The sequence below is a fragment of the Drechmeria coniospora genome, chromosome 02, assembly GCF_001625195.1.
Source record: "Drechmeria coniospora strain ARSEF 6962 chromosome 02, whole genome shotgun sequence".
NCBI classification, from domain to species: Eukaryota; Fungi; Ascomycota; class Sordariomycetes; order Hypocreales; family Ophiocordycipitaceae; genus Drechmeria; species Drechmeria coniospora.
The window spans coordinates 7,007,877-7,031,746 of NC_054390.1; the positions used below are offsets into that span (position 1 = coordinate 7,007,877).

General features: G+C 56.7%; 6 protein-coding genes across 6 annotated transcripts; 3 read left to right on the plus strand and 3 right to left on the minus strand.

Annotated features, from left to right (window-relative positions):
- Nucleotides 1–185: 185 nt before the first annotated feature.
- Nucleotides 186–3,353, minus strand: DCS_05041 (uncharacterized protein; the record flags this gene model as incomplete). The annotated part of the gene is made up of 3 exons (XM_040802347.1): nucleotides 186–1,274; nucleotides 2,967–3,102; nucleotides 3,331–3,353. 3 exons carry the CDS (start codon nucleotides 3,351–3,353, stop codon nucleotides 186–188), a joined length of 1,248 nt encoding a protein of 415 aa, XP_040657380.1.
- Nucleotides 3,354–7,104: 3,751 nt separating this feature from the next.
- DCS_05042 (C6 transcription factor) lies at nucleotides 7,105–9,877 on the minus strand (the record flags this gene model as incomplete). The annotated part of the gene is made up of 2 exons (XM_040802348.1): nucleotides 7,105–9,318; nucleotides 9,458–9,877. 2 exons carry the CDS (start codon nucleotides 9,875–9,877, stop codon nucleotides 7,105–7,107), a joined length of 2,634 nt encoding a protein of 877 aa, XP_040657381.1.
- A 2,904-nt stretch (nucleotides 9,878–12,781) lies between these two features.
- Nucleotides 12,782–14,328, plus strand: DCS_05043 (uncharacterized protein; the record flags this gene model as incomplete). Its single annotated transcript, XM_040802349.1, has 4 exons — nucleotides 12,782–12,860; nucleotides 12,922–12,955; nucleotides 13,007–13,155; nucleotides 13,244–14,328. 4 exons carry the CDS (start codon nucleotides 12,782–12,784, stop codon nucleotides 14,326–14,328), a joined length of 1,347 nt encoding a protein of 448 aa, XP_040657382.1.
- A 1,699-nt stretch (nucleotides 14,329–16,027) lies between these two features.
- DCS_05044 (uncharacterized protein) lies at nucleotides 16,028–16,849 on the plus strand (the record flags this gene model as incomplete). Its single annotated transcript, XM_040802350.1, has 1 exon — nucleotides 16,028–16,849. The coding sequence occupies one exon, from the start codon at nucleotides 16,028–16,030 to the stop codon at nucleotides 16,847–16,849; it is 822 nt and encodes a 273-aa protein (XP_040657383.1).
- Nucleotides 16,850–21,007: 4,158 nt separating this feature from the next.
- On the plus strand, nucleotides 21,008–22,469 carry DCS_05045 (phosphatidyl synthase; the record flags this gene model as incomplete). Its single annotated transcript, XM_040802351.1, has 2 exons — nucleotides 21,008–21,294; nucleotides 21,491–22,469. The coding sequence occupies 2 exons, from the start codon at nucleotides 21,008–21,010 to the stop codon at nucleotides 22,467–22,469; spliced, it is 1,266 nt and encodes a 421-aa protein (XP_040657384.1).
- A 525-nt stretch (nucleotides 22,470–22,994) lies between these two features.
- DCS_05046 (uncharacterized protein) lies at nucleotides 22,995–23,788 on the minus strand (the record flags this gene model as incomplete). Its single annotated transcript, XM_040802352.1, has 2 exons — nucleotides 22,995–23,642; nucleotides 23,771–23,788. The coding sequence occupies 2 exons, from the start codon at nucleotides 23,786–23,788 to the stop codon at nucleotides 22,995–22,997; spliced, it is 666 nt and encodes a 221-aa protein (XP_040657385.1).
- Nucleotides 23,789–23,870: the final 82 nt, after the last annotated feature.

The following is a 23,870-nucleotide window of genomic DNA, read 5'->3' on the forward strand; positions in this document are numbered from 1 at the left end:
TCTCGTTGCCGCCAGGCCTCCAACTGTTTTGACCAGTCTCCTTATCGCAGAATATGGGGGAATCATTTGAGACAGTAGGGAGACACCACTCGACAAGCCAAAAACAGTACTGCAAATAGCACGCCTCAACATGGAACCCTGCGGTCCGGCCTCTCATTTTCTCACCGAATCATCGTTGCTCCGCTCTATTTCTTGTCCGACAGCTTCTCCTTGAGCTTGCTGATGAGGCTGCTCAGCCGGCCCTTCTTCTTCTTGTCCGTGTTGATGGATGAGGCCGACTTGCTGGCGGACTCGGCCGCCTTCGACTCGGCACTGTCGGCCGCGGGGACGGCCGTTCCGTTCTTGGTGGGCTCGGCGGCGGCGGCATCGGCACCGTTGGCCACGGCCGCCTCGGCCTTGGCGACCGACTCCTTGGCCTCGGGCGAGACCTTTTCCAGCGCCTTCTCCTTCGTCTTCTCGGTGGCATCGGAGACCTTGTTGCCGGCGGCATCGGCGGCGGCGGCCACCTTGTCGGTCTTGTCGGCGGAGACGCCGACCGAGGTGGCGGGAACCTCCTTGACCTTGTACTTGAGCTCTTCCTCGACCATGGCCTTGTCCTGGACCTCGGCGGCGACGGCCGAGGCCTCCGGCGGAAAGCCGGCCTTTTCTTGGCTCTCCTTGACGACGGCGGGGACCTTGGGCTCGAGCGGGACCTTTCCGGCCAGGGCGGCTGTGGTGGCGCCGGCACCGACCGAGTTGATGGTCACGTCGTTGCCGTTGCCCATGGGCAGGCTAGACTCGGGGATCATGTTCTTGCTGACGGGAGGCAGCTCCGCCTGGACGGCGGCGGGGAGGGCGTCGCTCTTCTCGTATGACTCCTTGTCGAGCTTGACGTGCTCCTTGACGTCCTGCGCCGTCACCGATTTCGGCACCTTCTCCCCGGGCTTGAGGCTGATGGGGTTGACGGCGCCGGCGGCCGCCGGCAGAGGGTTGACGCTGACCGTCTTGTCCTCCTCGTTGGCCGGGGTGACGGGGAAGCCGCCAGGGACGTCCGAGGGCGTGGCCGTGTCCGAGCGGAGGGGGGTCTCGGCGGCGGCCGTGGTGGCAGCGACGGCGGCGGCGGCCTGCTGCTTCTGCTGCTGCTGCTTCTTCTTGTTGTTGTTCTTCTTGGCCATGGCGACGGTGGTGGCCGAGCTGACGAGGTCCGACTGGCAGAGGTAGTTGTTCACGTTTCCGTCCTTGTCCGGCTCGTGGGGCGCGGATTGATTGATGGTCCAGCTGCCGTCGACGACGAACTGGAAAATGAAAACGAGGGGATCAGGTCAGCGACGGCTCGGCTACTCGGGTCGGAGCGGGCGTTGCGTCGACGGACAGAACGGGGAAGGGCAGGGCAGGGCAGAGCAGGATGGAGCTCGGATCGACGACGAAGCAAGAAAAGAAGCTGCGTGGGTTTTTGTGGCGAGTGGGCAAACGGGGGCGGGCGTGACGTGAGATACTATATAAGCGCAGCCCGCGGTGCTGGTACTTGCAGGTAAGAGCAATATGCAAGCGGGGAGGCTGGAGCAAGGGGCTGCCCTACTCCGTCCGTCCAAGGATGCTTTTTGGACTTGTGCACTCGCTGCTGGCAGCTGTGCGTGGAAGGTGGGTCAGGTCGTGTGAGTGGGGAGCTAGCTGTCGCGCACGGCTTCCGGCGGATGGGGCACTTGGGGGGGGGGGGGAAGCAATTGGGGGGGGGAAGCAATTGGGGGGGAGCAATTGGGGGCAATTGGGGGGGGGGGGGGGATATTGGGAAGGTACTGTAAGTAAGTGTTGGGGGGAAGGTGTTTGGGTGGTACAGCAGGTACAGGCACAGTATCTGGAAGCATTGAAGGACGTTGAGGGGAGGGCGGAGGATTGGGGCCTGCAGCTTGCTCGTTGGCTCACCCATGATCCAGGAACCCTGTCGGACCAACGGCGAAGGCTCACTGACGAAAGCAGCCCGGACGTTGGCCCACGACAAACGAGGGCAGCCGACCGGCCGGGAAGCGGCGCAGAGCACCAGGGCCGACGTGGCCGCATCCATCGCGCCAGCCAACGGTGGTCAGTCAGTTCAGCGCGAGCCGCAAGCGACAAGGCAGCGGCCAAGTCTGCGAGCGCCAGTGGGCAGCCCTTCCCCCGACCGGCCACTCGGCGGCCGAGCCATGGGGGAAATTGGGTCCTGGGGAAATTAGCCGTCCAATGGCGTCGCCCTACTAGGGGAGAAAGCCGACGTCGACGGTCCGCTAGGCTCTGGAGGGAGCGGAATTGGTTTTGGCGGTACAAATAAGACTCCGTACCGTACCCGTGCAGGCGCTCGATTCGCGCTCGACACCACGGCGGTTACGTACATGTACCTGTACGGAAGCCCTAAGCAATAGTAGGACTCCGTATCCGTACAGTAGTCGCCCGGGCGGCAAAAATTCCTTCACCACCACGTCGGCCGCACCTTCATCCTCGTCTCCCTCTCGAACCCCAGGGCAACTTCGCCCCAGGCAGGGGAGGAGGGGGCGTCGGCACGAGAATCCTCGCGGGCCGTCGTGGCTGTTTGACCTGCCTCAACCGCTCCTTGCCTCTTTCGGCCGCAAATTTTCCAGGGGGCTCCAGGGGCAGCGGCAAAAGCAGCGAGCGGGCGAGGCGGAGGCGTCCTTGCCACGCGCAGCGCTCGCATGCCACCGACCCGGAGGGGGGCTCCCGGGAGGGCGAGGGCAGACGGGCAAGGCGATGGCGGAACGAGGTAGGTAGGTAGGTAGGTAGCTTCGCGAATGCAGGCGCGAACGGAAGGGGCGAGACGAAGGGGAGAGACGAAACGGTCGAAGGGGTGGTGCGACAGGCGAAGCGGCTCTCCATCTGCATCCGACCCAAGACGTGGACGAGGAATGGCATGAAATGGAACAATGGAATGGCTGACGGCACGGGTGCGGGTGCGGGTGCGGGTGCGGTAACGGATACGGATGGAGACGCAGACACACCTTGAAGTAGATCTTGTCGGGTGCGTCGGGGAGTTCGATGGTCTTTTCGAAAATGCCGCCCTCCTTGTCGAGCTTGACCGTTTTTCGCCACTCGTCGAATGTGCCAGTGACAAAAGCCTCGTCGGCGGGATGCTCCCTGAAAGTAGTGCAAACGCATAGCGTCGTCAGCGATGGAATGTCTCAGGCGGCCGCGGGCTTGCATGTCTCAACGTTCCAAAAGGACTAAAACGGAACGCAGGCAGGCGGCATGCGAGGGAACGGAGAAAGGGGGGGGCGGCGAGATCGGTGGTGCTGATTGAGAACCAACGACGATGCCCGACGATGCAGCGATCAAGCCCGGCGCGGCAATTCCTAGCACACTCACCACTTGAAGGTGTAGCTACCCATCGTCGTGTCCGGCGGATGGCGGGATATGGTCACGAATGCGCGCTGCGACGGCGATGGCGCAACAGTAGGCTGCGGCAGATGTCGTCTGCGCGGCCACGGTTGACGACAGATGTGCGATGGAGGAAGCCAGCGGCAGCGGCAGGCGGGCAGTCGGCGGTTTGTGGATCGTTGGGAGAAGAGGGGGAGAGGCGAGGATGGAGAGAGAGAAGCTTGGACGGAAAACTCGCCGCTGGCCAGCAAAGCAAGCGTGCTGTTGGGGAAGTCCGATGCTAAACGCTGGCGGTGACGACAGTGCAGCTGCCACGCCAGTGGCGGCCAGCCAAACTGTGCGAACGAGCTCTGCCAGCTCGGACTGGCGCAAGCTTGCCGATCAGCGGCTGGCGCGCGCGCGCTGGCGGGGTCGCTCGCTACCGGACAGGCTGGCCCATGCAAGCAAGTAATACTGTACTTACTTAATACTGTACAGTACATGTATAGTACTGTACATGTACGACCATGATGCTCCGCTCGCCGTGCTGTATTCCGCGTAGGTGTACGGAGTACGTACAGTAATACATACTAGGTACTAGGTACTTAACTAGGTGAGTGAGTTGGTACGTAATAATACTCCGTAACATGTACTGTACGTACTAGAGCTGTCGCTGGTTTGCCAATCAATCAATCAATGGCACCACCTGCACCTGCATCTGCACCAGCACCTGCTGCACCACCTGCACTTGCGCTGCAGCTAATCTGGGTCGGAAGGTTTCATGGCGCATTGCGGACACGGTATTGCTAGATGATAAGAACGGAGAACGGAGTGCATTTTCCAATCGATAACCATACTGTGCTGTAGATACGGATACTTTAACTTACTTACTTAGGTGTTACACACTGTACTTGTACGGAGTGCTTACTGTACTTATATGTTCTTGTACTTACATGGTATACTTATACTTAAGTAGAGAAGTAATGACAGTGGCACTACTCTACAGTAGTAAGTAGGTTCTTGGCACTAATGTAAGTACCTAAGTAATAATCGTTCTCTCAAGGTACGGTGAGTGACTCGGAAACGGCCTCAAGACCACCGAGCAGATGAAGAATTGAAATGATAAACTCTAAATAATTTCATGAGTACAATACATAGCATCAATGAGCCCAAACAGTTTCATTATTCATGGCATGGCAGCAAGTGACCCTCGAGGTCAATACGGCATACTTGCCTCATCCGCCTGTTTCGTCTGCTTGCAAGTAAGTACTGTACGTGTATCAGTACGTCCGTACAAGTATTAAGTATGTGTATTACAGGACTCCGTGGTACTTCCAGCACTTCCGGTACAGTGTACCCACAAGTTTCCGTACACGTAGTGTACTGAAGTACAATCATACGTGTACAGTATTAATAGTTGTACGTGTACATGTCGTACTTCTGGTACAGCTCTGGCCAGCTTGACGAGGGCTCCCTGCCCGTCAGTCAGCAGTTCCGGTGCCGCCATCATTTTTGCTATCCCGCAGACGTATCGGTAGGGTCGCAGAAGCACCTGTAAGGCCACGGATTCCATCTCTTCATACCTAGACCTAGGTATTCGTCATTCACGACCACGATGCCAATGAACGTTCTAATCCCTCGATGTCAAGACCAGCAGCTTGCGCTAGGCCCAGCCCGGCCGCCAGCCGTCTCCCAATCCGGAATACGGCCGCGAGGCTAATGTGAGGGTTTTTAGATCGTACTTGACTGAACAGTATTATTACCTGAAGAAATATTACTCGGGGAATTACTTCGCACTACGAATGATGTACTTACAACGTACTAGCAACTGCAATTATGCGCATCAGTACAGGTAAGTGCTCCGTACTTCGTATGGCATGCCTACCGAAGAACATGTACTCCGTACTTTTACTTGTACATGTATAAGCTCGTAGCACTATTGGACGTGCGTACAGTGTAAAAATAAGTATATATGTCCAGTGTATTTGGACTGCACAGTACGGAGTACAGGACTTACAATACATCTTGTACAATTAAGTACAGTAGGTGTATATTGAGTGATTGTACATCGTGTGCTTGCGTATGTACAGGTTAAAAATGAACGACTAAGTACTCATTCTTAATCTGAGTGTACAGTAAGTATGTATTGCTAATGACTACGAAATATTGCTCGGTTACCCTTGGCACCAATAAATTGGCGAACAACCATCGTACGGGCAATGAAGAGCGTCGAACCCTTCGACTTTTTTTTCCCCAGTATTGGGCGGTCACACATTCTCTCCATGTTCGAGGTTAATCGAGGGCTCTACCGAGATGCTCTGCCCAATGACACACTTGACAGATCGTGCCCGGCGACGGCTAGATACGATAGACCTCTTTCTGGAAGACGGACACCACCAAAAGGTCTTCGTCTTAGTTGGTGCTGCGGAAAAATACAGGTATTACAGTACTCCGTATTACTTACATGTACTGTACTTACAAGTACTCCGTACGTACGGAGTACAGAGGGGGGCAAACGTTTATCACCCCACAAGACATCTACTGTACAGTACTTACAGTACAGTACTTGTAAATATCCATACTCAGTACGGAGTTCGGTGATACGAGTAACAACAGTACCAGTACTCCGTATTCCGTACTCCTTGTACCAGTAATAATACAGGAAGGTGAGAGTATTGATACAGGAGGCATGCACGTACAGAGGGATGTGTGCATGCAAGTACAGGAGGCATGCATGTACAAGTACCCCCCGGAGTGCTTGTACTTCCTCTTTCCCAAGTACTAACTTACTTACAGGTACAAGTCGGTGTACTGTCAGTCTCGCACGGGTACAAGTACTTAGTTGTACAGTAATACTCCGTACTCGGTAACTGCAGTACTTACAAGTAATACAGGACTTAGTTGTACTATGAATTAGTAACACCGCCGCGCCAGTAAGTAATATTTGGCCACTTTATCAGCGGCGTCAAACCAATATCATGCTGCATGGAGGTGCGTATTGGGTGATTCAAATCGACTGCTTTCCTTCATGAACTCGACAGCTCCACAGTGTCCTATAGCAGCAGTCTTTGGCGAGTACCTACAGTACTTAATTAAGTATCTAGTTTTCAAGCAGGTTGTCCGAAGCCAGCCGAGAAAGAGCTCGCGTGCTGTCGAGCATCCTCCTCCACTCGACGATGCTGAAAGCAGGGTGTACATCAATGGCCATCTCGCGGGGATCGTGCAAGCTAGGATCCGCAAGGTACAAATAGTAAGGCGGCGCAGCCAGGGCTGGTCCTACAACGGGCGCCTTTGTTCACCCTTGGACGGTCTGTCGGCCCTCCTTCGTCCGCAGACGTCATAGCAGATGCGTGCTTTCGATGACGTCGGTATCGATGCCGGCCGTGCGTACAGTAGATGCAGTACCAAATACAGTAGGAGGTACTATGTATTGATTACTAATTATACTTCGCCATTGTGGCAATATTCATGCTGGTATGCAATGTGCACCATATCCAAAACCTGTCCTACATGTTCCCTCAAGTCGATTTGTCTCGGCACAACTTCATTCTCGGACGTCAAACTTCGTCTCGTCTGCTCTGCAGTGCATCCCCCCGCCATGGGAGCCGTCGGCCTTTGGCACGGACTGCTCAAGATGGCGACAACGTGTGGTCGTCCGTATGCAATGGTAGGTATCGCTAGAAAACCATGGACGCCTCCAGTAAAGGAGAAAATAGGGATGCAGAAGGGGTTAAGGCGGCCGTCATGGTTGGATATGTGTTCATTCGTACGTGCGGGAGTCAATCAAGCCAGGACGTCCGGCCCCGAGTGAAGCCAATCCGTCGAGCTGTCAATCATAAAATCGGTTATGTTATGCATGTTGATCATTCCCAGGCCCTGTCCGGCGCCGGCGTTGCCGTTCTGGGGACCGAGGGCCGCTACTTGCGACATGCCAGTGGGGTCGAGGCCCGTCGGTAGCCGTGGAAAGTTGAAAAAGTCGAAAACGTCAAAGTAGGCAAAGTCGTCCGGCGCAGGGTTCGCGGGCGCCGGACGGCCGGCATTGGATGGCCTGTGACCCCCAGCCTGCCGGGAGAGGAGATAGTCGAGGTCGAAGGCGGTCCGTCGCATGTCGGCGAGGATCCGGACCGAGCCGGACAGGCCGTCGCCGCCTCGCCGCTGGTTGTCGGCGTGCTCGTCGAGCACCCTCTGCAGCAGCTCGCAGTATCGCGCCGCCACGGGCCAGTACCGGCCCATCTCGCGCAGCGTGTCGACGAAGAAGCTGATCTGCGGCGACACCCGGTGCTCGACCGTCGAGCCGTGAACGAGCAGGACGCGGGCGCAGACCCAGATGGTGAAGGCAAAGGGCGGGCCCAGCTTCGGCAGCAGCCCGTTCTCCACCACAAACTCGCCCAGCGTGACGATGCTCTCGACGGCGCCCTGACACTTGCGCGTCGCGCTCAGCGAGGGCGTGAAGATGGACGACCGCGTCGTCGGGTAGCCTGCCGACGAGTTCAGCCGGATGACGGCCGTGTGGAAGGTGGCGTGAAGCATGACCCAGCAGCAGCTGATGGTCTTGCTCCCTTCGGCCTGGAATATCTTGCCCATGTTGCCGAACTCGGCGGGCAGCTCCGTCTTCCACGACTCGAGAAGTGTGTCGAGCTCCTTGTACCGGCGTTGCCACTGCTGCACGTCGCTCAGGGACGATATGTCGACCGGTTGCTTCAGGAACTGGTGGATCTTGGAGAGTATGCCCAAAACCTCAATGTAGTAGGCAAAGGCGCCCAAGTTCTGTGGCTTCACCACCTCCGTCGCCGGCGGATCGCCGTGATGGTCCCTCGTCTTGAACCATTTCGTGTCGACGGCCTCGTTCTGGTGCCACAGCTCGTCGCGGCAAGGCAGCGTCCGATCGATTTCCTTGTCGGGCAACGCAAACTCAAACGCCGTCGTGATGGTCGCGTACCTGTCGAGGAGGTAGATCATCCAGAACAACCTCCTGCGCGATTCCGCCTCGATGAAGTCCTGGGCTTCGGGAACGATGGTCACCCTCAATGTGTAGATGGACACGTGCTTGGGCGAGACGCTCAACGAGTCGCTCTCGACGGCGAGGCCAAGCTGGACGACGCCCCTCGAGATGAGGGCCATGATGTTCCACCCGGGGGGGCCGTTGCCGCTTCCGCAACGGTCGAGGGCGAGGATGACGAGGGCCTGCAGCGTCTTGACCGACGAGTTTTCCATGCCGTAGAGCAGGACGCGCTCCTTGGACACGCGGTAGTAGTGCTGCCTCCGCTCGTCCGAGAGTCTCGGGTCGGTCGAGTACCTCATGGTCGTGGCGCAGATGGCGTGCAGCAGGATCCGATCCTCCTCCTGCAGGGCGAGGGGCCCAAAGAGCGTCTGGAGCGTCGTCTTGCGATGGAGTATCGGACACCAGGTGTTGATCTGCTTAAAGTACAGGTCGACGAGGGCGTAGAGAAGGTCGTACGGGGGCATGTCCTGGTCGGCCTCGGCCATCTTGGTCGTCGAGAAGACATCAGGCTTTGGGGCGCCGAAGTGTTCCTGACTCACGGGGGGGGGCTGTATCGGAGGTAGCTGAATCGACGGCGAGGCGCTCGTCATCTGGGCCTGGGACCGGAAGCCGTCATGGTGAAGGGCAGGCGTCGAGGTGGCGCTAAAATCGGACGTGGGCTGTCTTTGAGGGTAGAGGGCGGCGTCGCCGTGAGGGGTGCTGATCGACTCCGACTGCCTGACGGTCGATATGTCTCGGGGCGTACCGAGGTCGCTAGGCAGGCTGGAGTGGCTCGTGCGAAGGCCCGTCGGCAGGATTCCCTGCGGGCTCGAGGCGATGGACGCGTGTATGATCTCGGAGTGAGACTTGAGGATGGCCTCCAGCTTGTCCATGCGATCCTGCAGCTCCTTGCCGAATCCCGCGCGGAGGCCAGGCCTCTTGCGCTCCTTGTACTCGCACGAGACGCCGTTGCGGGTGCACCAACCGCACGAGGGCTGGCCGCGGTCGCATTTGACCTAGCAGGCAAGGGGTCAGGGCAGGGAGGTCTTCCAATGCATCATGTGGCTCGGTCCATACCTTTCTCTGCTTACAGGTTTCGCATCTAATCAAGGATGGGAGCTGTCAGTCTCGCGTTGGCCTCTTGGTCGTCGTGACGGTGTGGAGCATGGGAGGCGAGGTGAAAGGTGAGGGGAAGAATGCGGATGAATTGGGAGACGAGGAGATGGGGCGCGAGATGGGGGCGAGGGACGGGGCGAGAGACGGGGTGAGAGACGGGGTGAGAGACGGGGTGAGAGAGCAGACGAGAGGAATGGCAGGAGAGGCGGCAGGGAAAGTGAGCAGACGATAACACGGACGGGAACAAGTCGTCCGCACGGCCGAACCGCGTTGGGGGAAGGGCGAAAGGGAGAGAAGGGGAGGGGGAGACGGAGGGGGGGCATACGAGACGGAGGTGTAGCGCTTGCGCTTTCCGTTGTCGTTGTCTTGGTATTCATCGCTGCAGTCGCTCTCTTGCTCGACGTAATTCCGCGCGCCGGCCGAGGCGCCGGGCTGGACGGCGTCCAAGCCGTTGTGCATGGTGGCCAAGTATCGTCGTATCAGGCCTCAGCGCGGCCGGTCCCGCTGCTCGGTGATTGAATCAACAGCACGGAGCGGAGGGGACAAGGTGCGACGGGGAGAGGTTCGGGGTGGGATGGGGATGCGCATTCGGGGCAAAGTTGAGCGACGAGGGAGAAGTTCTTGGTTTCGATGGTGGAGATTGATATTGATTTGTCGTCTGCCAAGCGGTCGATGGTGGGTTGGCGGAGAGGTTGGCGGATACTGCGTCGCCGATCGACAGGCACTGTAGGCACGGTAGTTTGGTCGGCCGATCGGTTGGTGAAAAGGTTGGGATGGAGGTCGGCAGGCAGGTAGGTTGGTAGGTAGGTCGGTAGGTAGGTAGGTAGGTAGGTTGGTAGGTAGTAGGTAGGTAGGTAGATGGGTAGATGGGTAGGGGGTCGTCCCGCGAGAGTTCGAGAGGCGATGCTGGCAAGGACAAGAGGTAAGCAAGGCTGTCGTCGAGAGGTTGCTGAGGTCTCTTTCCACCAAGGAAGGCTCTACGGCAGGCCGTCATGGTGATGAGGAAAGCTGGCCAACGGGAGCAACGGTCCTGCGCCGGACGCAGCAAACGGGGGGCGAGAGGGGAGGGCAGGCCGTCGCGTTGCGAATGCGGAGACGGGAACTCGCTCGATGGGCTCGCTTCCATGGGCAGACTCGATGGGCAGACGACACCGTCGAACGTTCACGGGAGGCAAGTCGCCAAAGAGGAAGATGTGGCGGCCTTGTGGCGGCGGGGATTCTGTGCTCGTATACGGACGAACCGCCAGGACCAGGAGGTACGTACTTACTTGTCTCTTTGTCTCACCGCAGATCGTCGGCAGTCGGGAAGGATGCGATCCGGTACTTGGAGATGTCACCGTCCTGCCGAGGCGTGGTTTCAGACGGTGCTCGTCATCTGGTCAATCAAATCTCGCTCTCTCACCTGCGCGTTTTGCGAGTAATCGTCCGGTTGGGGGTTTTTTTTTTTTTGCTTTCGACCCGGCGGACGAGACAAAGGGGAGAAATCGAGGCCACAGCGAAGAAAAGGTTAGCCGTAGTCGACAAGGATGAAGTACGCAAGGCGGTCTGGTCGGTCTGGCTGCCACTGGACAGGACTCTCCGAGAGTCGACTGCGACCGGTACCAAGGTACTGTTAGGAACTAGGTTCCTGTATTACCGCCATGCCTCTCAGGGTGCTGCGACGAACTAGGGCGGCACTAGAATGGTTCGGTACCGAGGACCAGGCACCTAATGCATAGAACTCGGCACCTGCTCGTACGAGCATCTGGCAGTCATAATTGGTCTCGCCTGGAGGGGGGTGTGGGCAGCCAGCCATGATTGGCGCATTGGCTCGGCCCCCACAGGTGCCCATCACAAGTACTGCAACTCCATACTAGGTACTCCGTACGGAATACAGTGCAGGTTCTCCGTGTAATTCGTCCGTACATGTACTCGGTAAGTACTTGCAGAAAGGTAAACTTGGGTGTGTTACTGCACCGTAGGTCGAAGTTGGTTAAAGCCTCACCTGCCAGAGGGAGAATCCTTGCAAGTCCAAGTACACAGTATGCACGGATACATGTACTGTATGCTTGCACCAACACCAACAACCCTACCTGTACACCTGCTGCTAGTGAGACTTCGGACGCCGGAGCGGCATGAATGCTGCCGAAGCCAGAGGGAGGCATGAATACATCGGAGGCTGGAAGAGCATGAATAAACCTGGGCAGAGAATTCGGAGATTAGCCAGCGACGGACGTTGTTGAGTTATGCCAAGTACGAGCGTGTACACTTGACTTGCACGGAGAATACTTGCAGCAAGTCTGCCATGGTCTCCGTACACTGTCCGTTCTGCACTGGCCATGCAGGTAAGCCAGCACTCAGGTAGGTACCTAGTAGGTATGTACTCCGAACGGTGGTGTCTGTACAGGTAGGCTCCAGTGCCGTGCCTACTTAGGTACACTTGCTCCGCGGTATTATTAATACTTTGTACTCGTGCTCGTAAACTTTAGTACATTACCTGCAGTACAAACTACTCGGTACTCAAGAGGTTAATCAAGTGTTAACTGTACAAATATTTACAGTGCAGCTGTCCAGCATACAGTAATAAGTATGTGCATGTACTTGCAAGTACTTGCAGAATGCAGTCAGTACTTGTACTACTTGTACAGTACAGTACGTACTCGTAACCTCCATCCGTCACTGGAGCAGCAATATAATAATAGTGGGGGTTTCGATGGGTGTTGACCTCATGAGTGTGCAGTCATCGGGTTATCTCAGTCCGAACCTCCATCGAAACCCTGCACCTCCACGGGCAGGCGTGCATGCAATAATACTGCGCAATACTTGCATGTACATGCACCATACAGTACACTTACTAGTTGGTAGCACCAATGCATGCATGCATGTAAGTACAGAGTACCAGTATGGAGTACGGAGTACGTACTGTAAATGCAATACTGTACTGCTGTTTACTGTACATGTATATGCCGCCCGTATTATCCGCGGCCCTTTACGGTTCGGAGCCCACCACGCAAGTACTTACAGTACTGTAGTTTTTCCATGCACACTTTACTCCGTACTCGGACAACTGTTGGTACTGTACACCAATGGGCTCGCCCCTACCTCGTACTCGTGCTACGGAGTACTTCCCCACAGATTCTTCGGCTGCTAGTACGGCGTACTAAAAGGCAGTATTAAGTATATACTCTTGCCTGCATGAGCACGATGCGACAAATGGACTGCACCGCGCCCCAAGACTTCCCCTTTGCAGACAACCTCCGAATATCGACCCTGCCATACTGCCGTCTCTCTTCTCTGTCTCTCCCTCTTCCTATCCCTCTTCCTCTTCCCCTTCCTCTTCCCCTTCATCTGGCGCCGTCGTTTCAAATGCCCTTCTAATTCAACATGCCGTCCACCGCAAGCGTTCGCAAGTTTCCCACCGTCAAGGCCGTGCGGTCATTCGTCATCGATGGAGTCGGGTCTGGTACGGAGACGCCCTGACATGCATCCTCTTCTTTTGCTCGTGTCGGCTCACACCAGAACAGGCGGAGACTATCACAATGTCCAGGGCGGTCACTGGTGAGAGCAACCACACGCACGCCGCTCCCCGCGCAGCTGACACCGCCGCAGGCTCGTCGACACGGCCATATCCAACCCCTGCTCCCGATGGGATGAGTACCGCAGGTCGCGCACGAGCTGGGGCATCAACGTCCTAGGCTCTTTTCTCGTCGAGATTGAGGCATCGGACGGCACCGTCGGCTTCGCAACCGGCTTTGGAGGTGAGTGCTGCTCTGTCGGCCGCCGACGCGTGGCTGCATCCGAGTGGTTGGTCGAGGATGGATGCTAAGCCGGCCTGTCGCTGCGTAGGCCCTCCCGCCTGCTGGCTCGTCCATCAGCATTTCGAGCGCTTCCTGATCGGTGCCGACCCGCGCAACACGAACCTCTTGTTCGAGCAAATGTACCGTGCATCCATGTTCTACGGCCGCAAGGGACTGCCTGTCGCCGTCATATCCGTCATCGACCTCGCCCTCTGGGATCTCATAGGCAAGCTGCGGAACGAGCCCGTCTACCGACTGATCGGCGGGGCCACCAAGGAGCGCATCGACTTCTACTGCACCGGCCCGCAGCCGACGGCGGCCCGCGAGATGGGTTTCTGGGGCGCCAAGGTGCCGCTGCCCTTTTGTCCGGACGAGGGCCACCAGGGTTTGCGGAAGAACGTCGAGTTCCTCCGTCGACACCGCGAGGCCGTCGGGCCCGACTATCCCATCATGGTCGACTGCTACATGAGCCTCAACGTCTCGTACACCATCGAGCTCGTCAAGGCGTGCGAGGAGCTCGACATCCACTGGTGGGAGGAGTGCCTGTCGCCCGACGACACCGACGGCTTCGCCCAGATCAAGCGGGCCCACCCGACGGTCAAGTTCACGACGGGCGAGCACGAGTACTCGCGTTACGGCTTCCGCAAGCTCGTCGAGGGTCGGAACCTCGACATCATCCAGCCCGACGTCATGTGGCTCGGCGGTCTCACCGAGCTGCTCAAGGTGGCCGCCATGGCGGCCGCCTACGACATCCCCGTCGTCCCGCACGCCAGCGGCCCCTACAGCTACCACTTTGTCATTTCGCAGCCGAACACGCCCTTCCAGGAGTACCTCGCCAACTCGCCCGACGGCCGCAGCGTCCTGCCCGTCTTTGGCGACCTGTTCGCCGACGAGCCGATGCCGACCAAGGGATACCTCACCACGGCCGACCTCGACAAGCCGGGCTTTGGTCTGACCATCACCCGGGCCGCCTGGTCCAAGCTCATACCGTCGACGCAGCTGCTCAATCCCTCGCCGGCGACAAACGCGCTGACGGCCCCGAGTCTCCCTGCGGCGCGCGAGCTCGACGTGAGCGACAAGACGGAACAAAAGGAGAACGGCAGCGTCCGGGAGGCTGTGACGGCCAAGGTCTAGCCCCCGAAAACCCCTCGTCGTTTGTCTCTTCCCCATCTCCATCGGCATGACAAGACGCATGGGCGCTTGCTTGCTCTCACATGCATTATCGGTGCCCTCAGGAGGGTCGAAAATCATGTCTGCCTGCCGGCATTTGGCCACATGGATCACATTGCTGTACATACGAGTCCAGGGCATGGATATATTTTTTTCGAGACAGCATGGCGTTGACGCCGTCGTCTCTCCTACTCTGTCCCACCGTCGTTTTCATTAGCAATCAGTACCCTGCTCGTTCCACAGTAGTGACGACATGGGATCGTAATGTTTCATCGTATGAAGGATGAACAGACCGATCTTCGGCCAAGACCTGTGCTCCATTTTTGTTTCTGCGGGACGGAAGGATAGGTGGGTTCGCATTGTCGCTTGTAATACTCCGTACTTGTACGGAGTACAGTACTTGTACAACTAATTACTCCGTACACTGTACGGAGTACGGAGAACACATATAAGTACTGTATATCTCCAGTACACGGCATGGAAGTACAGTACTTGTTTGTATGGAGGGCATGCATATCACGGCATGTATATTTCCACATTGTGTACCAAGGTGTTTCCAACGAATATGTCCATACACCTACCTGTGCAGTACTTACTCCGTACCAAGTACTCTGTAGGGTGATTGCAGGCGGCTGCTGCGTCTGGAACTGTTCGCCCTTGGGCTCGGTACCGAGGGCGTTGAAGCTTGTGGATGAAGTTGGCCGTGTACTCCGTAGCAGCGGCATGTTTTGGCGAGCAGGTCGAACCGACCAGGTAACAACAAGGTATTTTTACTATACTACCAGCCAGTTACAGCTATCCAAAGAACACGAACACCAATACGAAAAGGCACCTCAAGTATCAAATACGAGTGGAGCTACAACTTACAGTATATACTTAAGTATGTATAAGTCTGTACTGTACACTAAGTAGTTGTACGGAGTAAGTAAGTATTTCGTACTTACTTACTTCGTACAAGAACATGCTGTAAGTAATACGGAGTACACAAACATGTAATACGAAGTACGGAGTACAAGCACTTACGGTGTATTAACACTCTGTAAGTAAGTAAAGTGTACCCGTAATACTTGTACAACTCCGTACTATTCTTGTCCTTACGTAAGTGTACTTGTACGTGCAACTAAGTACAGTACAACTACGAATTCCTTACAAGTAGTTATTACTTGCAAGGACTTCTTTCTGTATCGGACAACAGCGGACCGACTCAAATGTTGGAGCGCGGACCTGGAGCGCGGCTGCGAACAGCATCGTCACTCTCCACCAATCATCCGTACCTAGATGTCGGTGACCAAATCAATGATTTCTTGCCACTCCGCAAGCATCCTGCTGCTTTGGATTCTGCAGCAGTTTTTTTTGGTCTCAGTTACTGCACTTACGGACCACAAGTACTACTACCTCATCGGGGTATCTTCCCCGTTTCGTCGCCACCACCATTGGCTCCAGAGCACGCAAGGGTCCTCGCTTCCGGACCAGCAGCATGCCAGCGACATCTGCATTCCGTGCGGGCGAGCTGCCTCCTCGACGACGCAAAGCGGCCATTCTCCTCCGCCAGATCAATCTCTCTACATACCTTGCCCCCATCATCCCGTGAACATCCAGTCTTCCCCTCGCTGCCAGCGGCACTGCCGATCCAACCTAACCGACCGCCGACTGCCCCTCCATCATGTCCATGCCACGGGGCCTCCTCGACGGCAAGACGGCCATCATCACCGGCGGCACGACGGGCATCGGTCGCGCCATTTGCCTCGAGTTCCTTCGCCAGGGCGCCCACGTCGTCGTCAACCACTTGGGCCTCGGCCGAGACCAGCCGCACCTAGAATCCCTCCTCGCCGAGGCGGCCGCCCTGCGGGGGACTGCTGCCAGCGCAGGCCGTCTGACCCATGAAGTGGGCGATGTTCGCGATCCCCGCACGGCGGCGAAGCTCGTCGAGACGGCTGTGGCGCACTCGGGATCGGCGAGACGGCTGGACATTTGCGTCTCCAACGCCGGCGTCTGCACCTTTGCCGACTTCCTCACGCTCGCGCCTGATCTCTTCACCACGACGGTCGACACCAACCTCAGCGGCGCTTTCTACGTCACGCAGGCGGCGGCAAGGCAGATGGCCCTCCACCAGACGCCCCCCGGCGGCAGCATCATCGGCATCAGCTCCATCTCCGCCCTCGTCGGCGGCGGGCAGCAGACGCACTACACGCCCACCAAGGCCGGCGTCCTGAGCCTCATGCAGAGCACGGCCGTCGCCCTCGGCAAGCACGGGATTCGGTGCAACGCCCTGCTTCCGGGCACCATCCGCACCCAGCTCAACGAGGAGGACCTGCGGGAGGATTCGAAGCGCGAGTACATGGAAGGCCGCATCCCGCTCGGCAGAACGGGGGAGCCCCGCGACGTCGCCGGGCCCGCCGTCTTTCTCGCCTGCGACGAGCTGAGCGGTTACGTCACGGGCGCCCAGCTCCTGGTCGATGGCGGATTGTTTGTCAACTTGCAGTGATGGACAACGCTTCCCTCGGCGCCGCCACCTCTCGGCTCCCTCCTGCGTCCCCGCCGGCACCGGCCTGCTGGCGCGTGGAAATCCAGCCGACATCGCGCATCCGCACGCGGAAAGTTGGCTGTCCTTCGGATGCCCACGTCGACGGGTCCATCAGATCAACAGCTCCAGAAATGTGACCTCGGCCTGCGAGGCGGCGAGGCGGTGAAGGGGACGGGCTGAAGTTCGCCACCCGCATCCATGTCACCCACGGTGGACACGGCTCCTAGGATGCTCCATACCTAGCGAAGCGTGAAGGGAAGGGCGACGCTCCCACGCCGGCAAGCACGCCTACGGGTACAAGCACGAGTAGTAGTGTAGCAGAGTACGGAGCACAGTAGGCTGCTTTCCCCCTTGGTACTGCTCACTGCCATCGGCTACGGGTGAAGCGCAGTGGCGCCACATCGACACAGGGCACAATGACGATGTCAACCCGACGGGGGCACATAAGTACAGGTGCCATATAAGGCGCCATGTAGTAATAGGTGTGCATTTCACTGCGAGCAACAACTGAGGAAGAAGCTCACGGAGACCCTTTTGCTTTGACCACCGTTGTTTGCTTGAGCTCATCGATGAACCACGGCCCTTCATGTTCGTCGCTGCACACAATATTACTCGTTTTCCCTACATGTTGTGTACTAGGTACAGCACTTACTGTACAGTAAGTACTACGGTGCGGGAAGGTGTGCAAAAATGCTTACAGTACATTAGTTATTACTTAAGTACACCTAAGTACTAGGTATAAGTACTAGTTCTTACTTACAGCACAGTAGCACAGTACTTAAGTGTACCTATGCACAGGTGTTCCTTGATGTGGTTCCCAAGTGGGGTCAGGACTTATTAATACTGTACTCCGTACGGAGTACAGTACTTTGGTGTTCGGAGTACAGTAGAGATTCGACTAACGGAAATGCCGCTTGTCCAGTGCAGGAATCCTTCCCTTCATGCACCTTACTTACAGTACATGTACATTCTACACTAGAATGTTGTTCTTGTAAAAAAAAAATTCTCATCATAAGTATAGTACGCCTTCAAGTACTTGTACTTACAAGTGACGTAATTACAGTACAAGTGACGATTCCTGAACAGACACGGGTGGGTAGGTGCGGAGAGCGTAAGTACTCAAGTAGTAAAGTAATTAAGTACATGTACGGAGTACGGAGTACGGAGAGTCACTGTACTTACTACAGGACAGTACTTGCAACGTACACCTAAGTACACGTACGGAGTGCAGCACAGTTAACTGGACAGTAATACTCCGTACATGCACCGCAATGCACTCGTGCACCAGCACAGTCCGGAGAACAAGTACAAGTACGGAGTACTGTTCTCATGTTTGTTCTTAGCAGTAGCAACCTTGCCAGGTACCAACACAGCCCTCCATGTACTATATCGGTACATGCACACCGACAGGCGGCCTCCGGCAATGGAATCAACACCATCATGCCAACATTTATCCACAACACCAACAGTCAGCACCTGGCGGTAGGGCATGAACAGCCGTTGATGCGATGCCACAAACCGCTTGACAAACGCTTTCATTCCGATTTTGGAGGCGAGACAAGACGTGTCTACGGGTACGTCCTCGTAGATGCCAATACCGATGCGTGGGTCGTCGTATCACAGCAACGGAGGATGGCAGCTCCGTCTGTCTCGTCGTCAACGCCACTTGCTGGAAGGAACTTCAAGATGGCGGGAAAGCTCCTCGTTCATGTGCATGGATCCAAGGTCCAGACTGACCAACCATGTACTGCCGCGCCTTTGGAACCCGGCTATTCGTTGCAAAAGGGGAGGGGCGGGGCGTCTGGACTTATTTACTGTACTTACTCACTACTTAGATGATGTTGGTGCCTGTATCACATTTCCCTTTGTCGCTGGCCTCGCGCTGTGTTTCACCAACGCGACAAGCCAAGAAGGACGGGGTTACAGCTGGTTACGGGTTGCCATCGTGCTACAAAGGGTGGTGCACCCTCCGAGCGGGCCCGTAGCGGATCCGACCGTAGCGGCTGATAGGCTTCCTCGCTGGCGGTGGAAACGAGTCTGACGTCACGATTGGACTCACGCCCGGTCCGACCGCTGCGCAGGGCGCCGCGATAGTGTTTCCGCCCCCCACCAATTTGTGATGCTGTGTGTGCCTCGCCGGTGAAAACCTTGACAGGGTTTCCTCCATGTACACCTACCTAGTACTTACCTAGTACCTAGTACTTAGTATTCATTGCATTCGTGCTGGTGCTGTGGCGCCAGTCACTGAACAAGCACAGCTGGTCGTCGGCGAACAACCACGACTTTCGCCAATGCAAGGAAGTATGTACTTACTGTACGGAGTACTTGTACAAGTAAATATTATACAAGGAGTAATAAGTAATACTTGTAGTAGTACACTCACTGTAAATACCACTTGTACAGTAGTACTATCGAATCTAAGCAAGTACTTGTATCCGTCCGTTCACGTGTGCCATCCAGCAACGCACTTGCAAGTAAGTACTATACGGAGTATTCCTTGCATTGCCCATTCTGCCAAGGACTCAACGGTCAAATCAGGTTCTGCGAGAAACAAACAAAAGAATGGTACGATCGGTGTACTTTCACGTCCACTACGTTCATGTCGAGTACAGCAAGTACACTTACTTGTACTCCGTACTGCACACGTGCTTGCACGTATTGCTACGCAGCGCAGCATGGTGATTCCCAAGTGTGCCTGTACCCGCTTATTGCATCAGTTGCCATCGAAGCCTCTCATTCGTCCACCCCTGCCTGACCAGCTGGCCAAGATGGGACAGGCACCGCCTCACATACCAGAGGTGCCCAAGCTCGCTCCACTCCACGCCTGTCGGAGGTCGGAGCCGTCCTGCCTGCCTGCCTGCGGAGCCGCTCGTACTGTACTCGTCAATGTGCTGCAGTTGTGACCGTCCAGGCGGGCCTGTGTCCTCGTCCTGCCCTCGAGGGCAGGCGACCAGGGCCTGAGGGTGACGACGTCATCATGTCTTCCAGCATTGTCCAGCCCGAAGCGTCTCCTCGGCTACATCCTTGCATACGACAATGGGCTCTCTCGGCGCACGTACGCAGCCGCGTACGGTACGGTACGGTATGTGTAGCGGTGTCCGCTTGTCGCCAAGTACAGTACGTACGTACATGCCTGAGCAAGGGCACGATTAAACGAAAAAGAATCCGCCAACAACTCTCGGGAATGGCTAAAACAACTTGGCGAGATACCGTTCTCTTCGATACGTATCCCCTGGAAGCAAGCGTACGCTGTACCTACCGAGTACTAGGCAAGTCCGGGAGGAACAGTGCATGCCCAGAGTATCATGTACTTCTTCATCGTTTGCCGTGCTCATTTTTCGACCGTTTCAAATGGAAGGAACCAACAATGGCGCTTGCTGTGCGTGGACAGTACTTCGTACATGTACATGTCTGTCGTTTTTCGCGAGCTCCGAATCTATTTACGCATCTTCCCACTCGACTCCCTACCATCCATCAATTCAACACCGTAACAGGCGTGGGCACCCCGGTCCACAATTCTCTCATCATCACACACGGCGTAACGACCTTGTACACGTCCACCTACCAGCGGCGGTCGGGTACACCCAAGGTTTGCGACGTGTGGATACCCGTTCAGCATCGGTGGGGATGCCTTGCGCTTTCGCCGCAGCGACCTCCACCACATCCACCACAGACCACATCGTTGGATGACTCGTTCGATACGCTACGGTCGCATGGACAACATGCGTACGGGTGCGTGTACATGTTTACGGCGTACGAGGTACGAGGTACCCGCAGCCTATGTATGTCATCTTTGTCTCCTTGATACACATCATAGGAACCGCCAGGAGCCGGCGTGCGGCTGCTCGGCGGGACTGATGCCACTCGCATTATAAAGGGCTCGCCATTCCCACCACTCATGACGGATGACGGATTCTACCAAGTACACCTCGATTTCATATTCATGCCACGCTGCCTCTCTCGACTTGTCGAAACACCTCCATTGGTCCAACAACTATCTACACGCCAAAGGCTCTACGAGTATCTGTGCACTTGCAAGTACGAGTACACGTCCGCCTAGCCGCCATCGCTATCCCCCAACCCACCCTTTGCAATCCTAGTATTCGCACAAACGCCGTCATGGAATCCAAGAGACAAGAGGCTTCGGCCCGCAGCACGGATTTCGACGAGTTCTCCATGGCCTCTGCCTCAAATTCCGCCCCAAGCTCGCCCGAGCTGGGCTACGCCAGCTCCGATGCCAGCAGCATCCAGACGCCCAACTCGTCTGTCAGCCCCTTGGCCGTCGCCGATTCCTTCGTCTTTGCCTTCGACATCGACGGCGTCCTGGTCCGTGGTGGAAAGGCCATCCCGGAAGCCATACAGGCCATGAGGGTTCTCAACGGTGAGAACGAATTCGGCGTTCATGTGTAAGTGCGCACCAGACTCGTGCCCCATTCCCCACTGCTTCCCAACGCGGCCGTCGAGGTGACTGGCGTGCCCGCCTGCCTTACCACCCGAGGGACGCGAGGTTCCCCCGTGGCTTGTTGCGCTTGCGAGTGTCCAAAGTATCGATCGGTCATGGTGCGTACACCGAGACTTCGACGCTGACGCTTTCGACGGTAGCCCTCACATCTTCCTTACAAACGGCGGCGGCAAGACGGAGGAGGAGAGGTGCGTCGACCTCTCCGGTCAGCTGCTGCAGGACATCCGACCGGGCCAGTTCATCTGCGGTCACACGCCGATGAGGGAAATGTCGGAAAAGTACAAGACCGTGCTCGTCGTCGGCGGCGAGGGTGAGAAGTGCCGTCTCGTCGCCGAGGGCTACGGCTTCAAGGACGTCGTCACTCCCGGAGACATCATCAAGCACGACGCCGCTACGACACCTTTCCGCAAGCTCACTCCCGAGGAGCACGCCAATTCCCGTGACCGCGACTTCACCGACGTCACCATCGACGCCGTTTTTGTCTTTGCCGACTCGCGCGACTGGGCGGGTGATATCCAGATCATGCTCGACATCGCCATGTCCAAGGGTGGCCGCCTCGGAACGCGCAGCGAAACCTTCGACGAGGGTCCGCCCTTTTACTTTTCCCACAACGATGTTGTCTGGTCCGCCGCTCACGAGCACGTCAGGCTTGGCATGGGCGCCCTCCGCCGCATGTTCGAGGTCACCTTCGCCGATCTCACGGCCGGCAAGGGCAAGCTTCACTCGCATGCCTTTGGAAAGCCTCAGGTTTCCACCTTTGAGTTTGCATCACGCCTCATGAGTCAATGGCGCAATTCGGAACATGGCCTCGAGGCGCCCCCTCAGACCGTCTACTTCGTCGGCGACACGCCCGAGAGCGACATCCGCGGCACCAACGCCGTCAACGAAACGGCCGACAATGATTGGTTCAGCATTCTTGTCAAGACGGGCGTCTATCAAGAGGGTACCGAGCCCGCCTACAAGCCTCGCGTCACCGTCAACAATGTCCTCGACGCCGTCAACTTTGGTATCCAGCGCGAGATGCGGAACAAAGTCGTCTCCTCCCTCAACAAGGGCGTTCTTGCTCAAGCCAACTTGGAGGCGACCATCTTGGACGTCGACGATGCCGTCGACGCATAGATCACAGCGCGCACAAGGCCGGCCAGCCTGCATCTGCCGCCATCAGAAGTCAGCTGTTTTCTATCTCCATTCATTTCCTATGTCTGGCTTTCACTGGCGAGCTTTTGACTTGAGCTCCAAGCGTTCATGTTCCGACGAATTTCCTTGTTTCTCCGAAGCCTCGTCTCTGCGAGGAGACTTCCCGGCATTGAATCAGGAGTTGCATATCCTTTTTTTTTCAGATAGGCAGCTTCAGGTTTTGTGCAGAGCATTTATAGACCTGGCGTCGATTTGTCACTCAAATTTCTCTTGGGCTGCTGGCACCCCATCATGCACAAATCACACATATACCCTGATGAGCATTCCATCTTTCATATAGAACAAACCAAAAGTCGAATCAATATAGTTTACTTGTTTTCACATGGCCTTCGCTGAACTGTGACCGATCATGGGAATTCCGAAGTAAGCACTGTAACGAAGTTGTGGAAACGCCAGCTCTCATCCGGAGTTGGACTGCAAATTCCGCTTCTACGTCGCCTTTTCGCATCAGTCCCCATCCATCTCGTGGAAGACAAAACCTCCCCAGGGGGATGTTGCAGCCCAGCCGGCAGCATCCACGGCGTCTTGGCGGGCCTTCCTCTGCGTCAATGCCTCGTCGGAACTTATGCCGAGGGCAAACGGTTGAACCGGCTCGCGATCCACACGCAGCCAGCCCTTCCAGCCAGCAACCAAGTCACCGGCACTACCAAGGCCACCGATGACGATGGTGCCCCACCACTGGCGTGAGAGGCTGGCCTGGGAGGCGGCGTTGTAGAGCATGAAGCCCTGGGCATCGGCGACGAGGGTGCGAACCGTCTCGGGGCTGCTGTGGGCCGGCCGCTGGACATAGACATGATGCAGATGTTCCTCGGCACATGTGATACGGGTGGCATCGAAGCGGCCGTCGAGATCGAGCACCATGAGGGTCTTGCAAAGGGGCGGGGAGACGAGCGAAGAGATGAGCTTGTAGATCAGGGGCAGATTGCGTCCCGAGATGGAGACGGCGGCCGCTTGCGTATCGCGAAAATGCAGACTGGCAATCTTGTTGAGCTCATCCATATGTGTCATTTTGACTCTGCCAGCGTTTCCGCCCGGGTGGCCTGACGCAGCAACATTGGCAGGGTCCGAGAGGACGGAGCGGAGGTCGTGGAGAATCTGCACCAAGCGTCAGTCGAGAGTATCCGCAGGCCATCCAAATGCAATTGCCAAGTCGTCATCAATCGTATCACTCCGCATCTTGCATCCTCAACCTAAAAAGAAGCTCGCGTTGAGAGAGGTCACACATCGCTTGATGTTCTCATCGTCGTTCGCCTTGGCAGTGTGTCAAACAGAACAGGCGGGGCGAGAAAGCGGCTGGCCAAAATGCCACTAATGGGTGTTCGA